The sequence below is a fragment of the Mus caroli genome, unplaced genomic scaffold (genome assembly GCF_978045245.1).
Source record: "Mus caroli unplaced genomic scaffold, Mus_caroli_1 scaffold_9, whole genome shotgun sequence".
Taxonomy (NCBI): domain Eukaryota; kingdom Metazoa; phylum Chordata; class Mammalia; order Rodentia; family Muridae; genus Mus; species Mus caroli.
This window is the reverse complement of record NW_028227264.1, coordinates 1,235,560-1,258,915: the sequence shown is the minus strand read 5'-3', so window position 1 is coordinate 1,258,915 and position 23,356 is coordinate 1,235,560. Positions and strand designations below refer to the sequence as shown.

The 23,356-nt window shown below is 44.8% G+C and overlaps 1 protein-coding gene and 1 pseudogene across 4 annotated transcripts in view; both read right to left on the bottom strand.

Moving 5' to 3' along the window:
• Mthfd1l (methylenetetrahydrofolate dehydrogenase (NADP+ dependent) 1 like) overlaps nucleotides 1-23,356 on the bottom strand; it is a 202,896-nt gene that overhangs the window by 167,503 nt on the left and 12,037 nt on the right. For all 4 annotated transcript variants that reach the window (XM_085842593.1, XM_021173653.2, XM_021173654.2 and 1 more), the window contains exons 6-7: nucleotides 22,472-22,572; nucleotides 13,824-13,960 (exon numbers count right to left, since the gene is read on the bottom strand). In XM_085842593.1, coding sequence (XP_085698719.1) covers nucleotides 13,824-13,960; nucleotides 22,472-22,572 — 238 coding nt within the window. The remainder of the gene's footprint in view (nucleotides 1-13,823; nucleotides 13,961-22,471; nucleotides 22,573-23,356) is intronic.
• On the bottom strand, nucleotides 10,915-11,669 carry LOC110302871 (E3 ubiquitin-protein ligase RNF4 pseudogene; annotated as a pseudogene).

Here is a 23,356-nt window from a genome sequence, read left to right as displayed (position 1 = left end):
TCAAGGAGAATTACCGTCTCCCTGGCTGTCCCTTCCATCTCCCCACATGGGAAAGGTCCTGGCCAGGGCCTGGCTTGAAACTTTACCTCATAACAAAATATTGCTTTCTCTGTGGAGACTGAAGTGGTGTAGCTTAGAGGGAACCACCCACTCCCCAGGCAGAGGACCAAATGTTAAAACAATAGCAAGACACAGATAGACGGACACGAATGGGGAGCATGTGGGTGCCGTGTGGTTTAGGTAACACGGAAACTATTCCTGTGATCCCTGTGGGGAGGGGCATCAAATAAGGAGGGAAGGCAGCAGATGTGATCTGGAAGGTTCCATGAGGGTTTGGTCACTCTCTTTAGCAGATGTAATACATTTAAGGACAGGGGACCACAGCAAGCACAGCGCCATCATTGGGCTAGAAGGGACGCATCAGTTCTTTCTAGCAATGTGTTTTGAAGAGGAATAAATGTGGGTCTTGGGTTTGATAGATTAAGGTGGGAACAAATAAAACTAAACTAAGCTGCCCCCTCCCCGAACCCTCCCTGCAACAAAACAAAACAAAGCCCCCAAATCCCAAACCCAAACAACAACAAAAGCCCCAAACAGTTGATGGGCTGACAAGATGGTTCAATGGGTAACCCCTCCTGCCAGCAAGCCTGAAGTCTGCGTGCAATTCCTGGTGCCCACATGATGTTAGGAGAGAACTGACTCCGATAAGATGTTTTCTGACCTCCACATGCATGCTGGGGCATGTGTGCCACTTCCTCCTACCCCCATCCCCCCACCATGGCACCACCAATAAGCAAATAGGAGTGTAATTTTTTAAGTTGAAAGGTTCTTTTTTTTTAAAGAAGAATTGTGCCTTTTAGCACCTGAGAGTTATGAAATATCCTTCCACATCACTTGAATGTTACCAGTGTAATTAAGAATATAAAAGTTTGCTGGGCAGTGGTGGCACACGCCTTTAATCCCAGCACTTAGGAGGCAGAGGCAGGCAAATTTCTGAGTTCGAGGTCAGCCTGGTGTACAGAGTGAGTTCCAGGACAGCCAGGGCTACACAAAGAAACCCTGTCTTGAAAAAGCAAGTGGGGTGGGGAAGAATATAAAAGTTCAAATGAAGACTGCTATTTTAAAAGATAACTGCTTTCCCCAGCAAAAATATACTTTTCAAATTATACTAATAGTGTGACTAAATGGAATTTAGAAATCTTCATTAAAAATCCTCTTATTTCATTTTTTAAGGCAGTGTGAAGGTAAGAACCCTGTCCCTGAGTGCACAGGTCAGAGCTGGGGTCTTCAGGCTGGGGAGACGTAGGGCAAACCCCTGAGATGGGAGGAAACAACAGGTGTTCAACAGAGACTTCTTTCCCCCTGGCATTTGGAATGTAAGACCTACCACTATTTAATGTTTGGACAGACATTGATGTCCAGTCAGCACCTGTGGCAGCCAGCAACTGTCACACACACCAAGGGGACAGGGAGGGCCAGCCAAATGTTTATGGCCTCTGACTTGATCTTATCCTGTAAGGATCCACTTTAGACTCTCCATTGTAAGGAGACAAGCAGTGTCCACAACATTCCTGCTGCACACTGTGGTATGGGCACGCCCTCCTTGCCTCTTAGCACTATCCTGAAAAGAACTCCAAATTTGTTTTTTTGTTTTTTTAAAGTGTCACTTTTATTTTAGAAAACATTAATATTTCTAAAATTGCTATTGCCTTCTCAACAACAGACAGGGATTTGGATACACAACATATATTATATCCGTGAATTCACTAGAATGCATTTCTTTCATTTTTTTAGTTACCCTTTCTTCTTCTCCTTTCTAAGCGTTACAGTATCTCCTCATACATTTGTTTACACATATACATGTATACATTACATATACATATACATTATAGGCTAGGATTTGCTTGCGAGGAAATGTAGGGTTTCTTTCTGAAATTGGATGACCTCAGTTAGCTTTATATATTCTAATCCATCCAAAAAATTTTCCTGCAAATTTTGTGATTTCATTTTTCTTTGAATCTAGAAATGAAATCACCCTCCCCGCTCCTGTGTGTGTGTGTGTGTGTGTGTGTGTGAGTGTACACCAGATTTTCATTACTCATTCACCTGCTGATGGACAATTCATTTGGCTCCATCTTCTCAGGACAGAGAAGATAACAGCAAGAGACAAAAAATTTGTTGTTGTTGGTTTGAGACCTGTGACCTGCGGCTTCTTGTCAACTCTCACGCTTTAAAACAATAATTTTGAAATTTCTATGATACTCACTTATTGTGCCCTAATCTCAAAGAGCAGCAAGCCAGGGATTTCAAAGTATCGAAACTCGCTTCTTTTCCACTTAAGGTGTAATTCTAAAATGTTTCATTGTTGCATAGAAAATGTAACAGAAACTGGTCGGACAGGTATACAGTGTATGAGATTGGTCTCAGGGAGATTTCTCAGGAGGCAGGATTAGGATGGGCAGAAGGAGGGAAGTGGAATCAGGTGACACTGAGACATCTGAGGGGACTGAGACTCTCCAGGGAATGGAGGGAAACGTGGGAGTCACCTCCACACAGAGCAAAGGCAGAACTAGAAGGCTGATCTTTGGGGGTCACTGATGCTAATTAGTAAGAGAGGAGCTAAGGATGGGAAAATGTACAGGGTGTGGAGCAGGATGGAGTTAGGAAGGAGGGGCGTGGCCTTGCAGGGTAAGAGAAAGGGGCGTGGCCGAGGTGTGCACCATCCCTTGTAGTCACAACAGACTAGAAGCCAAAAATACATTCTTGGCAACTAGGAACTGATGGGTAATTTTCCCATGGCAACCACACTGGCACACTTCTCACTCAACAGTCTGCATATGGAGAGTCCATTAGCAGAGTCCCTATCTATTCACAAACTTTAAAACTTAGAATGCCTGACATCTGAAATTAGCTGAGTCCAGCACCATTCCACCCTGAACTTGCCTGATCTCACCTGAAGCCGGCTGAGCAAACACCAAAAGGCTATGCCCTACGTCAGTCAGTGAGTCAGCGACCATATTTCCCTGCACTAGTAAAACAAGGATCCTGAAGTGAGCTGTAATGACTTAAAGTGTCAGGGTGTCAGTGTGCAAGAGGTTCCGTTCAGGGTCAGGCTTCGGCAGGACAGAGGACAGAGACTGAGCAAGCAGAAGCTATTTGTCCGCTCCATGCCCACCCAGTGATCTCACGGTGCAGGAATTTTCTTCCTTTCAGGAATTGAGTGTATTTCAGTTGTCTACTCTCTCTTGTGATCAGTAAAACACATTACTGGCTTTTAAAAATCTTAAGACTTATTGCATAAAGCAGAATGACTGTGAGCCAAACGGACAACGGGGAATTATGACATATCTAGCAACATCTCCCGAAGGATAATAAATGACCCTCCTTTTCCTAAGCGTTCCCAAATTCAATTCTTACTTCATGGTTCTATTACATATCTAGGCTATTCAGTTATGTGCAAAAATGCTAGAAAAGACGATTACTCTCTTCTGAAGTGAATGTCATATATCCAAAAGTTAAGACCGGGCTGGGGATGTAGGTCAGTTGCTATTGTGCTTGTCTTGCATACAGAGAACCCACGTTCCATAAAATCAGGCTGGTAGCACACATCTCCAACCCTAAACTTGGGATGTAAAGGCAGGAGGACCAGACGCTTTAAGTTCACCCTTCGCTATAGAGCTGGGGTTCTCAACCCTTCGAATGCTGTGACCCCTTAATAGAGTTCCTTATGGTGTGGTGACCCCCAACCATAAAATTACTTTCATTGTTAGTCATAACTGCAATTCTACTGTTATGAATCATAACTATCTGATATGCAGATGGTCTTAGATGGCTTCCGTGAAAGTGTCATTCGAACCTCAAGGGTGTCATAATACATAGGTCGAGAACTGCTGCTATAAAGCAAGTTTGGGGCCAGCCTGGGAAACATAAGAATGAATCTAAACACACACACACACACACGAACATACACACAGGAACACACACTACCACCACCACCACCCTAAAAGTCAGGCGAGATGATGTAAACCAAGAAAGAAAACGGGTCACAAATTCAGTAATAGATATGCTTTCAGAGATCATAAAAATGATTATTTTCTTCAACTCTTGAGGAAAAAAAAATGTCGTGCAGAGAAGGGAAAGGGGGAGTAGAAAGAGGAGGGAAGGGTGGGGAAAGAGAGAGACTGGGAGAGGGAGGGTGAGGGAAAGGGAAAAGAGGAAGAGGGAGGGTGAGAGGTAAAGGAAGGTAAGAGGGAGAGAGAGGAAAAGGGAGAGGGAAGGATAGAGGGACAAGGAAGGATGGAGGGGGAGGAAGGGAGAGGGAAAAGGGGAAGAGAGAGAGGGAGAGAGAGAGGGAGGGGGAGAGGGAGAGGAAGAGGGGGGAGGAGGGGAAGGGGAAGATAGGGGAGGGAGAGGGAATGTGTTGTGGTGAAGGCTCTTCAGAGCAGGGTGGGTCTCAGATGCACCTTCATGCGGACCACACAGTCTTCATGCACACACAAGGCACATGTACATGTACATGGCCTGGTACATGGCCAGGGCTGTGGGGAATGAGCCTCTGCATTTATGCTTTCTAGTTCCCAGTCTCCCACTGCACATCTGCAGATCACAGTTCTGCATCTGCTCTCTTGGAGGAGCTCTCTGGGCCTTAGCTGCTTCCCCTGAGAGGTGAGGAATCCCGACTCGGGGCAGGTGGAGACACATCACCTGGACTTGGGCCTAGACCCTGCTTTACCAGCAATGGTCAGGCTCCAGGCTCTGGTTTCTAGTGACTTACATGCATACAGAAAAGACTAGGACACGGACTCTCCATACAAACAGACAAGAGTGTGCCATTAGACTTCTTATTTTGTCCTCAGAAACTACTCGCTTTGTGGAGAAGGGAAATACAAACCATGTGCCAGTGGGCCGAAGGTGACACACCCAGGCTGTTTTCTGCAGATCACAGGCTCAGAGCCCCGCAGGACTGATGCAATGGGGACTGTGCAGTGCTGTGTATGCCCCACTGTGGAGTGCACTCTGATGACACGGGGTGTGACTGAGGTTGGCAAAGTGACACGGGCTATCTGAAAGCTGAACCAAAACCACAGCCTGGAGAAACATCTCGGTCCTGATCCAGGTTTCCCACAGAGGAGGAGACAAACGCTAGTAACACAATTCCACTCCTGATTTGTTAAACTGCATTCCGAAGCCAGCGAATCGTTACGCCAACATTTCTAACACTACGTCTGAGAAGAAGGCATTCCATGTTCGAGCATCTGCGGCACCACCCACCAAGACTGAAGTCAGAACAAGTTACCTATAGGATTTAGGGTGGGCATTTGAGTAGGGAGTGACTGTAAAGCGGGTCCTGGTTTCCTTATATTTGCCCCACAAATTCCTTATGAGATTACTGTGGCAATCCTGCCTGCATTTCAGAGTCTCGGCTCACATTCTGACCCAGCCAAAACGGATCAAACCTAATTTACAGGGTTCCACTTGAGCCCACGCTTACTCGCTTCAATTTGCTCTCACAAATCCCCTTCTCAACACAGGCTGATATATTGGCTTAAAAAGAAATCCAATCAGCTCCTTCTTTAGTGTTGACAAGTCATGTGACCCGGCAGGGTGAAAAGTATGGATGCCAACATCTGAATGCACTTCGTTAAACACAGCTTAGTGGCCACCATCCCAGGGGTCCACGCATGCTCCTGAGAAACCGGATGTTCACTTAGCATGAAGTCATATGGCCCCATCCTGCACATCACCGGCACCATGTCAGCACCCCTGACTAGGTGCCATCTCCACCCTTTCCGAGGGCACATACCACTGATTCCTAATAGGGAGCCTGGGAGCTCTGGCAAGCCCAAAGTCTGGGGGAAGGAGTTACCTTCAGGCTACTTCAGACTGAGTACGGTACAAGGTTGTCTCTGGGGGAATCACAATGTTGGAAGGAGGGGAGTTGGGTGTGGCAGCACACACCTTTAATCCCAGCACTCAGGAGGTAGAGGCAGGCGGATCTCCGTGAACTTGAGGCCAGCCTGGTCTACAAAACAAGTTCTAGGACAGCCAGGGCTACACGGAGAAACCCTATCTCAGCCCCACCCCCTCCCCCTCTAAAAAGAGCTGGAATGATAAAATAGTAAGCTCAAGCCAAGGCTTGGGCCCTGGTGGCTGAGTTGGGTAGTGTTTGGGTTCAGAGACTGAACTCATAGGAACATCTGGAATAAATGCTACCGCACAGAGGGGGTATACATGTTAGCTTTTCTCTTCCCCGAAAGATTTATTTATGAGTCTGTAGGTGTGCTTGCATGAGTTCACAAATACCACATGCATGCAGGTATCTGTGTGGGCCAGAAGAGTGGGGGGTGGGGGAACTGAACCTGGGTCCTCAGGCTTTTAACCTGTTGAGCCATCCTGCCAGCCCCAAGTGTCTGTTCTTAGCTGTTACGATCTGGGGAAGTCTCTTCTGAGTTTCACTTCCTTCATGGTGGGCATGCTAGTCCTGTCCAAAAGGGTATGAACCTCGAAATCACTGAAGACAGTCTGGGCAAAGGACAGTGCATGGCTGTCACCAGCCACTCAAGTAAAGTGAGAGCAGCCACTCAACTAAAAGCGAGCAGCATACGGATTATATTTGTTTACAGTGTTGCCCTACATGTGAAAAGATCAGTCAGTATAATTCAGTGACCCAGTCCACTTGAGGCTCGGAGTTCCCAGCTCTATCTATCCCTATCCTTACACACACACACACACACACACACACACACACACACACACATCCACCCACCCCTAATTTCACCCCTAATACATTTAGAAATTTCTGCTCACTTTTAAGCCCCTTTATTAGGCATACTGTGCACTAAATTTAAGCTATGTGATAATGTAGTTTGGCTCCAAAATCTCAGACCTAAAGAGTTTGAGTCTTCAAATGTGAAAGACTCATGTCTTCTTTTTTCTATAAATACTGTTGTTGTTTTTAAGTGTCTCTGTGAAATGAAGAGAAATGAGATTCTCAGAGAAAAATGAAATTCAAACCCATCTCTGATGTCTACACCATTTCTTCCATATGCAGCTGGGATCCAGTGGACTCAACCCAGCTGGAGGTGACTCCAATTGCAACTTCCAGCTGTTCTCTGTCCCTGACTTCAGTGTGACTCTCAAGGGAGCAGAGTCTGCAGTGCCCAACAATTTCTCTCTTCCAAGCACAGGGGTCCGCCTGACACATAAGCACCCAGGCAGAAGCATCGCTTGCTCTAGATGGCGTTGGGTACCAAGGTGAGACCCTCAGTGGGGAAGAGGGGACCAGTCAAGGCAAATTCCCAATAATAGGATTACACACATGCAACACACATGCAACCACACATGCCTTGTCTGTCTGGTCCATCCCTCTGCTGCTATGGGACCTGGAAAGATACACTTGTGTGGAGAAAAGTGAGAAAAAGCGGGGCTGGGGTGAAGGGAGCCCCTTAGCCTGACTAAAATGCATATGGCCAAGACCTGGGTCTACACTCATTAGCACACGAGGAATGTGGACAGCATTCAGCTGACCCCCCCCCCCCCCCCATTGCTCTGTGTTATCTGTGGAATGCTCAATGCACCTGAAAGCGTGGAACGGATGCAGGGCATTACCTTTCAGTTTCATTCTCCAGTTCATTTGCTGTTACTGTAACGAAACACCCCGAGATTGGAGATTGGTTGAGTTGGTTTCTAGTTTTTCAGGTTCAAGAGCTTGGTGCTGGCTTCTGCTTAGCTCTATTGAAGGCCTCTGTGGTGGTGTGAATGAGAAGGGCTCCCACAGGCTCATAAGTTTGAGTACTTGAGCCTAGTAAGGTGGTGCCTGCGTGCTTGTATCCCACACAGAGGAGGTGGAGATGGACAGACTCCCCAGGAACTCAATGATCAGCCAGAACAGATTATTTGGTGAATTCCAGGTCAGTGACAGACCCCATCTCATAGGGCAGATGGCTTGTAAGGATAACACCTAAGGTTGTACTCTAGTCTGCACACCCACCCACCCACACACACACACACACACACACACACACACATGCACTCATACACATTAACACACATGCGGCCTCTAGGCTAAAATCAAGTGTTTCTGATTCTCCACGATTCTGCCGTCACGTGAAGGAAAAAGGAGGAAAATGCATAGCAATTACGGAACAGAAGCTTCTGAGATATGCAGAAACCGGAATGTTCACCGTCTCCAGATTCTCCAGAAAAACCACTGCTCTGGAATCCTCCTCAGAGTCGGGATGAGCTATGCTCCACAGAAGCCTCTAGGTGATTTACTTTCATAATAAAAAAGGACTTTTAAAAATGTCTTTGTTTTTCAAAAAATATGGATACAACCAGCCAAAGTGTGTGGCCAGCTGTGAAAACATTGAACTGTGGGGAAGGCATCTTCTCTGCCTGCCGCAGCTGTCCAACACTGGCCAAGGCTTATTTTCCTCTTCCACGACTGCTTCCAAACCAGAAACTCTAGGTCTTAGCATGCAAAATAGGGGCTGTAACTCAGTCATAGCCAAGCTAAGCAAGCACAAGGTTTGAGTCTACAAGAAAGGGAGGGTCAAGGCGAGGCAAGTCAATTGTTCTTGAATTTTCTTGAGTAGGCTGCCCCCGTGTGGCGACTACTGAAAACACACACAGGTTTCTTCCACGTGTGTCAAAGAGCACATTCCTGTCTTAAAAGCAGCAAGACCCCTGCCCTCCGTGTAGGGCTCTCTAACCTGCCCCTTACTCCCTACCCCTTAGAACAAGTAATATGTAATTTTAGATATCATTCAGCTGTAGCAGTACTCATTATTCTGGGACAAGAGGATATTCCAAGACCCCTGGCCGGTTCCGGAAGCCAGATTATACTAATTACATTTAGACATGGGTATACAGTCCATGGTACGTAGACCGTGGTATACAGGCACACGTATAACTGCACTTTTTCACACAAAGGAAGCCGTTTAGAGTTTCTCTTTGGGCTTCTCTGCTAGATCCAAATTACCACCTTGACCACTCTCATGTCTTAGGGTCCTTATCAATTAAAGCAATGGTTAGCTATCACATTGCTATAGTAGATCTGACCCAACAGAGCCTCTGAATGACAAACAGGTGGGTAGGCTCACAGTGTGAAGCTATGCCAGAGATAATTCACCTCGGGTGGGGTGCAAGAGTGAAAGCACGGGAGGTTCAGGGGTTCACTGTACCACTCAGGATGGTGCCATCTATAACTCCAAGAGCTTGCTGTGGCATTTCCCACTGAATACTGGCAGGCGCCACTGATCCCGGTAACTGACACAGTGAGCTAGAACTTCCAATCAAGACTCTGCCGTCCCTGCTGCATTTGACGGAACCACTCACTACACAAATCGAATGTCCAGATTAAGAAAACAGGCCAAGGGGGCCATACCTGATTTTAAATCAGTTTCTTAAGATAAAGAAACAAATGCGGGACTGGAGAGATGGCTCAGTGGTTAGACACACTGACTGTACTTCCAGAGGTCCTGAATTCAATTCCCAGCAACCACATGGTGGCTCACAACCATCAGTAATGGGATCCTATGCCCTCTTCTGGTGTGTTTGAAGATGCTACAGTACACTCATATACATAAAATACATAAATACTTCTTAAACAAAACAGAACAGAACAGAACCCAAATGCTTGGAGTTGGAAGGATGGTTTAGTAGTTAGGACTGCTGGCTGCTTTTCTAAAGATCCTGGGTTCAAGAGTCTCAGGACCCACATGGAGATTCACAACCCTCGGTAACTCCAGTCCAAGAGGACACAGCGCCCTCGTCTGGTCTCCATGAGCACTTGAGTCTCCCACATATATATATATATATATATATATATATATATATATATATATATATATAGTGGAGTAGACATTGTTATGTGGTCCCACTGGAAGAGGCACCATGCTTTGCTGACCAAAACCTACTGAGCAGTCAAAAGTCCAGAGGATCAAAGCTCAACTGGCTAGGAGAGCAAGCAGCTTTGGAAATGCCTATCTATTCAAGGGAAAGCTAGGGCAGTGTAGGTTGAGTAGGGCAACACCTCTGACACATGGGCAACAGTGGCTTGGGCAAAAGCATGTTAGTGAACAGCTGATAAGGCCATTGTTACTGCTACCACCTCCTGTTATCTATGCTTGGGCAGACATTAGGCAGTGGGAACTGAAAAACTGAGGGTCGGAGGGCACTGTAGACAACGCAGGACATATCTTAGCAGAAAAGAGGGGACACTCAAACACTTGCTTGTCCTATTAGCCTTGAATGTTCTGTGCCAGTAAAAGGACATTGGAGCATGGGTAGGGTTCCTGAGAACAGTTGGTGAACAGAGATGGGGTGGGATGAGCACTGCTCCCATGGCAACACTGGGCTGAGGATACCAGCAGTGCTACATCTTCCAGATTGCTGAAGAGCAGGCGAAGAACGGGTTTTATTGCACTTTCTTATTCTTAGGAAACAGGATTGCCCTGCAGAGTCACTTGATTTGCAGAAAACACAGCACACCAATGATGAGTTTCAGGCAGAGTCATAGGTCACCTCTGCTCTCATGGGAAGGAAAACTAAAAGTCCACCAGTTAGGCTTTTCGTGGGCAGTTTATGCACTGGTATCCTTGGGCTCTTCGGGCTGTCTGGCCAGGTCACTGTTTGGCAGGCAGAATAGCTAACTGACAGGTGCCTTGGGAAGGTTCTGCACACACAAGAGCTGCGGCAAACTTCCCCAACAGGGAAACTTCTTGGCCAACATGTAAGCTCCATAAAGAGGCTGGAGCCATGATGCTCAACTCCAATATGCCCGACTCCTTTTTTCCCACTCTGGGCTCAGACCACCCAAAGGGGCAGAGATGCTGATCTGATCTGGGAGGATCTCTGGACGGTGCTCCATAGCATCAAATGAGATAACAAAAGGTCTAAGGGGTTGGGAAACAAAAGACCAGTTTACATCAGACATTGATTTTTGAAAGTCTTTTTGAGCTCAGGAAACTGGAGGCAGATACCATGCAGAAAAGCCAGCCTGGCTGTCTGTCCATTGGTCTATCCTGAGCAGTTGTGAACACTTCATATATAAATGGGGTGGTACTGCTTATGGTTGATCTTCTTCCTACAAGTTGGGCAAGTGTTAGCATTCTTAAGGGACTCACGGAGGCACTGGCTACAGAAGACGTGGCCACATTCTGTAGAAACAATGAGACGCCCATTCTACACAATCTCAGTGTATCCATCCATGCAGATCGGACAACTGAGGGTACCTGAGGGCCTGGGTCCAGTAGCTCCATCATCCTTGGTGCTTCGAGGAGTATGGGTAGTTATGTACACATCTTTGTCCCTAGATAGTTCCTCATCATCACTGCTCACCACACAGATGTCAGCATGGTCTTGGCGCAACCTCCTCCCATTTCTCCTTGGCCTTCTCCTTTCTTCAACAATTACAACAGAGTCATTGTGAGTCAGGTCCACAACCACGGGCTCTAAAGATTCACAGGTGAGGTCCACGATTTCATCTCCAACAGTTTCCATAAGTTCTATGGGTTCTGTTTCCAAGGAAACCTCAGGGGTTGAAGTTGTTTCCCGAGTTCGCTTCTGGGTTTGTCTAGAATTTAAGGTTCCACCACGCCACTTTCTTTGAGGATTTCTTGTACTCATTGTGCTCTCTGGCTTCAATCCACAGAAAAGGAAGTGATCTACACCGAAGTTTGTGGTGTGGTAGGATGTTCTCAATCTCCCATGCCCACTAAATACTCATCCTATGGTTTACAATTTGGAGCCAACTAGATGTGCCGTATTTCCAAATTCTGGAGCTGGGGTTTGCTGCCAGATGCCTTGGCCGATGGGCTCGGGCAAGGATGTACCGACTCCAGCCGCCGCTGAGGAGACCCGCTCAAGCAAGCCTCCAGCGCCTCACGAAGACCCACTTTCACTCCTTCTCTTATTGATCTTGAAGTCTAATCTTCCTGTTCCCACCTCCAGAGCATCAGAATTGCAGGCAGGCCAGCACCACTTAGGCATGTTACACTGGGGACTGGATCCAGGCCTTTGTGTATGCTAAGGCTAGCCCTCTACCAACTGAGCTACATATCTCCCTTATTTTCCTTTATAATAGATATTATTTCATTAAAGTTCACCCAACCCAGACATAGACAAACTTATGCAAAAACCACTCAGCATTTTCCTTCAGTATAAACAAGCAAAAAAACATAAACATTAAATATTAAAGGTACTACACATGGAACTCTCTAAGTCAAGGAAGGAGACAGGAAAGAAAATAGGAGATTAAAAGATAGATTGTTTCAACCCTCTGAGCCCTAATTATAAGCCAGGTAGTCTGGTAAGTGCCGTCCACTGACTTGACTGTCTCCCCTGGCCATCATGTAACCTGGGGAAGCATGCTCAGCAATGATTCCCCTGGGGTGAGTACCCGACTGACTCTGGGAGGAACAGAGATGGAGGTGGAGAGCAAGAGAAGGGGCGCAGTCCTCAGGGGTGCAGCTCATCCAGCCCTCCCTCCCACGCTTTTCTCTCCCTTCCTCACTCTCGGTGCCAAGTGAAGGACTACAGAAATTCCCACAGAACTGTTATGCCATTCCTTTCTCTGGTACTCTAGGATGAGTGGTGTGTATGTGTGTGTGTGTGTGTGTGTGTGTGTGTGTGTGTGTGTGTGCATGCGGGCTCAACCACACAGCTGTGTACACTTGGAGCCAGAGGGGGACACTGGATAGCTGTCCCACTCCATCCTGCTCCTCCTTATTCCCTTCAGACGGGGTCTCTCTATGAAGCTGCAGCTAGGCTGCAGGACCCTCTTGTTTCTACCACCACAGCGCTGGGGTGATGGGTGTATAGGATCATGCCCAGATTTTTAAGTGAGTCCTGAAACTTGGAACTTAGCCCCTCATGCATGCTTAGCAATGGATCCTACCCACTGAGCCACCTCTCCAACCTGAGAGCTGAGCTTTCAATACAGAAGAACAAACAAGAGTAAGTTTAATATTAAAAGGAAAAGGAAGCAGTCCCCTTGGGCCCCTCCTTTCTCCTCTTGCCCCTGGGTGTGCTTTCAGATTTCCTATTTGGTGTAGTAAACATGCTGCTCTAGGGTCAGTGCACACTACACAACTGTTAACTATTAAGCTAGCTCCCCAAACCCTTGACTATGGCTTCTTGTTTATATGTCTAAGAATTTTTCTATGACATTTTCAGACAGGAAAATGTCAGGGTCAAAAAAGTACCTTAAACTCTATTAAAGGACGTTTTAAAAAGCTTATTTCTCTTTGAAATCTTTACGGTGATATGTCAGTTCTTGTGTTCACACAGACTTGCCAACACCAATACTTGCTACTACTTATCGCTAGCGTGGCTGATGAGCATAAGGAGCTAGGCAGCTATCACCAGATGCCTATAAACAGCCATCTGCTGTTCTTCTATAGATTGGTACTGTCTTATTGATTTCTAAGCCTTTTACCAGACAGCAACCACTAACTAACTGTTTGCTGTAACTACCCCTAATTTGTGACCACCCTTTTGCTGCTTTTTAATGTAGTCTTAGTGTATGAAGACTCAGCCCATCATAGGTGGCTCCATTCCCTAGGCAGAGCAGAAGGGAAGAGTGTAAGAAGAGAAAGCTAGCAAGCAAGGATCTGAGCATTTACTCTCTCTGCTCTTTTTGTTATGCCCCTGCCTCGACTGTAGAAATGAGCCACAATAACAGACTTTGCTTTTTACTGTCTTCCTCCTTCAAGATCTACCTCTACCTCTAACTTCCTGTTCAGTGCTCACTTTATACACCCCAGCCTTCCCTCTTCTCTAATGTAGAATGCCAAGGTCGTAGAGTCCCACGAGAGACCTACCTTGTCTGGAAGCTGAGGTATTGCCCAGGGGCAGCTCATTGTCATAGATCCTTTTCTCTGGAAAAGACACTGCAGGGCAGCTTCCAGGGGCCCGTGAGCCCCTATGACCAAGACCTTCTTTCCATCCAAAGTGATCCCTACCAACCAAAGAAAAGTTGATATTAAAATTCACACCACCGAAAACTTCCTCCCAGATTGCTTTTAACTGAAAGAACATCTTCTAAGTGGCTTTTCTTGGAGAACACCTCAGAAGAGACAGTGGAAATATGATTAAAAAATAGAGGTCAGGGAAGATTGCTGTAAAACAGTGCCTTCTGGAGGTGACAGACCCAGGAGCTGTGGTTGCTAGCACAGGACCAATCTACTCAACATTCCAACATGGATGGGGTCTCACAAGGCCCCACTTCTAGTTAAGAAGCCACAGGCGGTTGATAGCTACCAGAATAGAGCAAGTTCGTATTCTTCAGGAGTGGGGCCCCCGGTAGGCTGGCCATGCTGCAGTGGACAGCACACATGCATTTGAGTGAACACGAATTGTACTCAGTAGGTCTACTTTTCTTAAAGAACATGCAATTAGAAGGAAGATTGAAGGATGGAGGGTCTGAGAGGTTTGGAGCAGAATAAGAGGTAAACTTGAACAAAATAGAATAAGCATTAAAAAAATTAGAGAAAGTAGCCGGGCAGTGGTGGTGCACACCTTTAATCCCAGCACTTGGAAGGCAGAGGCAGGTGGATTTCTGAGGCCAGCCTTGTTTACAGAATGAGTTCCAGCACAGCCAGGGCTACACAGAGACTCCCTGTCTCAAAACAAAACAAACAAACAAACAAACACAGCGCGCGGACCATGCGCTTGGAAAGAAGGCCGCAGCTATCCAGAGTCTCCTCATGCACCCTTCATTTCTGAGTCTTAAGGCTCCCTCTGTTTCTACAGTTCCTTATAAATACAGGACCAGCTGTAAGTTGCCTCTAGGAGTTTCTAGAAAGACCTGCAGGGCAGGACACATCGGATCATCTCACAGACCTTATTCTAGTGGCTGCTGACTAAAAGGTACATCTGGAAAGTCCGCCTTTTATTAGAACTTCGCCAAAATATCTTTGGACTTTTGACTGTTGAATGTTTGAGGCTAAGTCGCGGTGGGGGAGCAATCTGCTTCTTTTCTCTGCAAATTGGGGCCAAGACAAGTTGAGCTTCTGTGATCTCAAGTTAGGAACTATCTCACAGTGTCTTAGTTAAGCTGTTAAACACTTAAGCTATCCCACAGTGTCTTAGTTAAGTCATTAGATACACAAGCTATCTCACAGTGTCTTAGCTAAGCTGTTAAATACATGATCTATCTCACAGTTAGTGTTTCTGTTGCTGGGGCAAAACACTGTGACCAACAAGCAAGTTGGGGAGGAAAGGGTTTATGTGGTTCACACTTTCAGATCACAGCCCATCACTGGAGGAAGTCAGGACAGAACTCAAACAGGGCCAGGACCTAGAGGCAGAAGGTGATGCAGAGGCCATGGAAGGGTGTTGCTTCCCATGGTTTTGCTCAGCCTGCTTTTTTATCGAACCTAGGACCACCAGTGCAGGGATGGCAGCATCTGTCATGAGCTGGGTCCAACCCCATTGATTACTAATTAATAAGTGCCGTACAGTTAGATCTCATAGAAGCATTTTCTCAACTGAGGCTTCTTCCTCTCTGATGACTCCAACTTGTGTCAAGTTGACACACAAAACCAGCCAGTACACACAGTAATTATTAGCTAAATTCAGTAATCAAAAAAGGCGACTCATTTGTGTCCGTTTTCCTGGCACAGGAATGTGAGGATTAAAAGAATGTAAGAAGTTACTGAAACAGACCCACTTGTTACTAAGTCTCATATGGAGTCTTTCCATGCAAAATCCACCTGCTCAGTCAAGTCAGCTCTACCTGTGATTTACCTGTACCTACAGCGACAGGCTTGCTAAAACAGGAGACATTTTCATTGTGCTTATTTTCACTGTTTCTTGAGAGAAACCAATTTTTAAAATGCTAGTGTTTGGAGCCATCTCTTTTATATGCAATCTTACTAGAAAATACTTACAGTTAGCCTATTTACATGCAAATTAAAACCTGAGAGAAACAAAGACAACATTAGATAGCACTTTAAGATATCAATTAGAGCGGGGTAGCTAGGGCGCAGGGTCGGCTGACACTCGCCAACTACCCACAACACCTGCCACAGGATCTTAAGACTTCTGGTGAGTGGAACACAGCTTCTGCTCCAATCCAATCGCATGGGACCTGAGACTGCACTAGTTAGGGAAGCAGAAAACCGGCCTGAATAGGGCCACAAGCCTCTTCCGGTCGGACCAGCACCGGGGTAGCTAGGGCGCAGGGTTGGCTGACACCCGCCAGCTGCCCACGACACCGGCCACAGGATCTTGGGACTTCTGGTGGGTGGAACACAGCTTCTGCTCCAATCCAATCGCGCGGGACCTGAGACTGCTTTAGTTAGGGAAGCAGAAAGCCGGCCTGAGTGGGGCCACAGGCCTCTTCCTGTCTGACCAGCACCAGGGTGGCTGGGACGCGGGGTCGTCTGACACCTGCCAGCTACCACGACACCCGCCACAGGATCTTAAGACTTCTGGTGAGTGGAAAACAGCATCTGCTCCAATCTTTAAACAGTGACAATGATAACAACTAACCCCAGAGATTACCAGATGGCGAAAGGTAAACGTAATAATCTTACTAACAGAAACCAAGACCACTCACCATCATCAGAACCCAGCACTCCCACTTCGCCCAGTCCAGGGCACCCCAACACACCGGAGAAGCTGGACCCGGATCTAAAAGCATATCTCATGATGATGGTAGAGGACATCAAGAAGGACTTTAATAACACACTTAAAGAAATACAGGAGAACACTGCTAAACAGGTAGAAGACATTAAAGAGGAAGCACAAAAATCCCTTAAAGAATTGCAGGAGAACACTGCTAAACAGGTAGAAGACATTAAAGAGGAAGCACAAAAATCCCTTAAAGAATTGCAGGAGAACACTACTAAACAGGTAGAAGACATTAAAGAGGAAGCACAAAAATCCCTTAAAGAATTGCAGGAAAACCAGACCAAACAGGTGATGGAATTGAATAAAACCATCCAAGAACTAAAAAGGGAAGTAGAGACAATGAAGAAAACCCAAATTGAGGCAACGCTGGAGATAGAAACCCTAGGAAAGAAATCTGGAACCATAGATACGAGCATCAGCAACAGAATACAAGAGATGGAAGAGAGAATCTCAGGTGCAGAAGACTCCATAGAGAACATCGGCACGACAATCAAAGAAAATACAAAATCCAAAAAGATCCTAACTCAAAACATCCAGGAAATCCAGGACAAAATGAGAAGACCAAACCTACGGATAATAGGAGTAGATGAGAATGAAGATTTTCAACTCAAAGGACCAGCAAATATCTTCAACAAAATTATAGAAGAAAACTTCCCAAACCTAAAGAAAGAGATGCCCATGGACATACAAGAAGCTTACAGAACTCCAAATAGACTGGACCAGAAAAGAAATACCTCCCGACACATAATAATCAGAACAACAAATGCACTACATAAAGATAGAATACTAAAAGCAGTAAGGGAAAAAGGTCAAGTAACATATAAAGGCAAGCCTATCAGAATTACACCGGATTTTTCACCAGAGACTATGAAAGCCAGAAGGGCCTGGACAGATGTTATACAGAAACTAAGAGAACACAATTTCCAGCCCAGGGTACTATACCCAGCCAAACTCTCACTTACCATAGATGGAGAAACCAAAGTATTCCACGACAAAATCAAATTCACACATTATCTTTCCACGAATCCAGCCCTTCAAAGGATAATAACAGAAAAAAACCAATACAAGGACGGAAACCACGTCCCAGAAAAAGCAAGAAGGTAATCCCTCAACAAACCTAAAAGCAGACAGCCACAAGAACAGAACTCCAACTCTAACAACAAAAATAAAAGGAAGCAACAATTACTTCTCCCTAATATCTCTTAATATCAATGGACTCAACTCCCCAATAAAAAAACATAGACTAACAGGCTGGCTACAGAAACAGGACCCAACATTTTGCTGCTTACAGGAAACTCATCTCAGAGAAAAAGATAGACACTACCTCAGAATGAAAGGCTGGAAAACAATTTTCCAAGCAAATGGTATGAAGAAACAAGCTGGAGTAGCCATTATAATATCTGATAAGATTGACTTCCAACCCAAAGTCATCAAAAAAGACAAGGAAGGGCACTTCATTCTCATCAAAGGTAAAATCCTCCAAGAGGAACTATCAATTCTGAATATCTATGCTCCAAATACAAGGGCAGCCTCATTCATTAAAGATACTTTAGTAAAGCTCAAAGCACACATTGCACCTCACACAATAATAGTGGGAGACTTCAACACACCACTTTCACCAATGGACAGATCATGGAAGCAGAAACTAAACAGGGACACAGTGAAACTAACAGAGGTTATGAAACAAATGGATCTGACAGATATCTACAGAACATTTTATCCTAAAACAAAAGGATATACCTTCTTCTCAGCACCTCACGGTACCTTCTCCAAAATTGACCACATAATTGGTCACAAAACAGGCCTCAACATATACAAAAATATTGAAATTGTCCCATGCATCCTATCAGATCACCATGGACTAAGACTGATCTTCAATAACAAAATAAATAATAGAAAGCCAACACACACGTGGAAACTAAACACTCTTCTCAATGATACCTTGGTCAAGGAAGGAATAAAGAAAGAAATTAAGGACCTTTTGGAGTTTAATGAAAATGAAGCCACAACATACCCAAACTTATGGGACACATTGAAAGCATTTCTAAGAGGAAAACTCATAGCTCTGAGTGCCTCCAAAAAGAAACTAGAGAGAGCACACATTAGCAGCTTGACAACACACCTAAAAGCTCTAGAACGAAAGGAAGCAAATTCACCCAAGAGGAGTAGACGGCAAGAAATAATCAAACTCAGGGGTGAAATCAACCAAGTGGAAACAAGAAGAACAATTCAAAGAATCAACCAATCGAGGAGCTGGTTCTTTGAGAAAATCAACAAGATAGATAAACCCTTAGCCAGACTCACTAGAGGGCATAGGGAAAGTATTCTAATTAACAAAATCAGAAATGAAAAGGGAGACATAACAACATACCCTGAAGAAATCCAAAACACCATCAGATCCTTCTACAAAAGGCTATACTCAACAAAACTGGAGAACCTGGATGAAATGGACAAGTTTCTAGACAGATACCAGGTACCAAAGTTAAATCAAGATCAGGTTAATGATCTAAACAGTCCCATATCCCCTAAAGAAATAGAAGCAGTCATTAATAGTCTCCCAACCAAGAAAAGCCCAGGACCAGATGGGTTTAGTGCAGAGTTCTATCAAACCTTCAAAGAAGAACTAATCCCAGTTCTTCACAAACTATTCCATAAAATAGAATCAGAAGGTACTCTACCCAACTCATTCTATGAAGCCACAATTACTCTGATACCTAAACCACATAAATACCCAACAAAAATAGAGAACTTCAGACCAATTTCCCTTATGAATATTGATGCAAAAATCCTCAATAAAGTTCTCGCTAACCGGATTCAAGAACACATCAAAACAATCATCCATCCTGACCAAGTAGGTTTCATCCCAGGATGCATGGATGGTTCAATATATGAAAATCCATCAATGTAATCCATTATATAAACAAACTCAAAGACAAAAACCACATGATCATCTCGTTAGATGCTGAAAAAGCATTTGACAAAATCCAACATCCATTCATGATAAAAGTCTTGGAAAGATCAGGAATTGAAGGCCCATACCTAACCATGATAAAAGCAATATACAGCAAACCAGTAGCCAACATCAAAGTAAATGGTGAGAAGCTGGAAGCAATACCACTAAAATCAGGGACTAGACAAGGCTGCCTACTCTCTCCCTACCTATTCAACATTGTACTTGAAGTCCTAGCCAGAGCAATTAGACAACAAAAGGAGATCAAGGGGATACAAATCGGAAAAGAAGAATTCAAAATATCGCTTTTTGCAGATGATATGATAGTATACATAAGTGACCCTAAAAATTCCACCAGAGAACTCCTAAGCCTGAAAAATAGCTTCGGTGAAGTAGCTGGATATAAAATTAACTCAAGCAAGTCAATGGCCTTTCTGTACACAAAGGATAAACAGGCAGAGAAGGAAATTAGGGAAACAACACCCTTCTCAATAGTCACAAACAATATAAAATACTTGGCGTGACTCTAACTAAGGAAGTGAAAGATCTGTATGACAAGAAGTTCAAGTCCCTGAAGAAAGAAATTAAAGAAGATCTCAGAAGATGGAAAGACCTCCCATGCTCATGGATTGGCAGGATCAACATTGTAAAAATGGCTATCTTACCAAAAGCAATCTACAGATTCAATGCAATCCCCATCAAAATTCCAACTCAATTCTTCAACGAATTAGAAAGGGCAATCTGCAAATTCATCTGGAACAACAAAAAACCTAGGATAGCAAAAAATCTTCTCAAGGATAAAAGAACCTCTGGTGGAATTACCATGCCTGACCTAAAGCTGTACTACAGAGCAATTGTGATAAAAACTGCATGGTACTGGTATAACGACAGACAAGTAGACCAATGGAACAGAATTGAAGACCCTGAGATCAACCCACATACCTATAGTCACTTGATCTTTGACAAGGGAGCAAAAACCATCCAGTGGAAAAAAGACAGCATTTTCAACAAATGGTGCTGGCACAACTGGCGGTTATCATGTAGAAGAATACGAATTGATCCATTCCTATCTCCTTGTACCAAGGTCAAATCTAAGTGGATTAAGGAACTCCATATAAAACCAGAGACACTGAAACTTATAGAGGAGAAAGTAGGGAAAAGCCTCAAGATATGGGTACAGGGGAAAAATTCCTGAATAGAACAGCAAAGGCTTGTGCTGTAAGATCGAGAATCGATAAATGGGACCTCATAAAGTTGCAAAGCTTCTGCAAGGCAAAGGACACCGTCAATAAGACAAAAAGACCACCAACAGATTGGGAAAGGATCTTTACCTATCCTAAATCAGATAGGGGACTAATATCCAATATATATAAAGAACTCAAGAAGGTGGACTCCAGAAAATCAAATAACCCCGTTAAAAAATGGGGCTCAGAACTGAACAAAGAATTCTCACCCGAGGAATACCGAATGGCAGAGAAGCACCTGAAAAAATGTTCAACATCCTTAATCATCAGGGAAATGCAAATCAAAACAACCCTGAGATTCCACCTCACACCAGTCAGAATGGCTAAGATCAAAAATTCAGGTGACAGCAGATGCTGGCGAGGATGTGGAGAAAGAGGAACACTCCTTCATTGCTGGTGGGATTGCAAGCTGGTACAACCACTCTGGAAATCAGTTTGGCGGTTCCTCAGAAAATTGGACATAATACTACCAGAGGATCCAGCAATACCTCTCCTGGGCATATATCCAGAAGATGTTCCAACCGGTAAGAAGGACACATGCTCCACTATGTTCATAGCAGCCTTATTTATAATAGCCAGAAGCTGGAAAGAACCCAGATGCCCCTCAACAGAGGAATGGATACAGAAAATGTGGTACATTTACACAATGGAATACTACTCAGCTATTAAAAGGAATGAATTTATGAAATTCCTAGGCAAATGGATGGATCTGGAGGGCATCATCCTGAGTGAGGTAACATATTCACAAAGGAACTCACACAATATGTACTCACTGATAAGTGGATATTAGCCCAAAAACTTAGGATACCCAAGATATAAGATACAATTTGTTAAACGCATGAAACTCAAGAAGAACGAAGACCAAAGTGTGGACACTGTGCCCCTTCTTGGAATTGGGAACAAAACACCCATGGAAAGCGTTACAGAGATAAAGTTTGGAGCTGTGAAGAAAGGATGGACCATCTAAAGACTGCCATATCCATGGATCCATCCCATAATCAGCTTCCAAACGCTGACACCATTGCATACACTAGCAAGATTTTGCTGAAAGGACCCAGATATAGCTGTCTCTTGTGAGACAATGCCGGGGCCTAGCAAACACAGAAGTGGATGCTCACAGTCAGCTATTGGATGGATCACAGGGCCCCCAATGGAGGAGCTAGAGAAAGTTCCCAAGGAGCTAAAGGGAACTGCAACCCCATAGGTGGAACATTATTATGAACTAACCAGTACCCCAGAGCTCTTGACTCTAGCTGCATTTGTATCAAAAGATGGCCTAGTCGGCCATCACTGGAAAGAGAGGCCCATTGGACTTTCCAACTTTGTATGCCCCAGTACAGGGGAATGCCGGGGTCAGGGGATGGGGGTGGGAGGGTGGAGGAATGGGGGGGGGGAGTGTATTGGGGACTTTTTGGATAGCATTGGAAATGTAATTGAGGAAAATACCTAATTAAAAAAAAAAGATATCAATTAGAACTTTCCAGAAGCAAGCTATTATTTTTAAAAAGTTATCTAAATAGCAGTAGGTAGAAAATAGCGTTTCTCTTTTATGTTTCATTTAGAATTTTCCAGCAACAAATCCTTATTGAAAACCAAAACAAAGCCAAAACCCCGATAAACAGAACTGATCATTCCAGACCTGACTTTTCAGCAAGTTCTACGGCAGCTTTGGCCAAGGGTGAAACAAAACACTCTGGAGCATCACCTCGCACTAGCTTCCCCAGATTGACGTCAGTCACCCTGAAATCGAACAGAAGAGAACAGTGAATCACAAATCATCCAGGGGAACACATGGGAGCAAGTCATGACTGAAGATGGAACACGGAATGACTGGGAGGATGCAGGAAACTCCCTAGGACCCAGCAGAAGGCCATGCATGGCTGCACGTCCTAGCTTCAGAGACACCTTCAATGGCTTCAACAGTCCCTGCAATCAGCTGTCCACTTTCAGACCTCAGGACTGAGTCTATCAATCCAGAGACTCACAGGTCAACTTCCACTTGGCTTCAGTATTTATTTCCTTGGGAAATGAGGGGAGAACATCAAGAAAGCACGCGCTTGCTATACAGTGGCTTCTGTGTGCTTTCTTCCACTCAAGTCTAGAGCAAAGAACTTACAAGATGATGCTCTCTACTTCATTCTGTAGTAGCAGAATGAAGATCCTCAGGTTTCTATGGCTCTTTCCTTGTATGAAATGTCTCAAACTATATCCTCCTAAGACCTTGGGGCTTCCTGGTCCACAACCGCATCTTCTTTCTTTGATTACCCTGCTATAGAATTGGAGGTTTTATCATCCATCTAACTATCCAATCTATCCATCCATCCATATCTATATTCCGGAGAACTCAAGTGTCTTACCTATACACACGCCCTCCCACTGAATTATAGCCCAGCCCTTACAAACATTCTCTTGTTTGAGCCTGTCTTCCCCTTGTAAGAAAGAAAAGAGAGACTGCAATAATCCAGCGTAGTTCAGAGGATTACCAAGCTTTCAGTGCAGCAGTATCCTGCTGAAGGATACACTA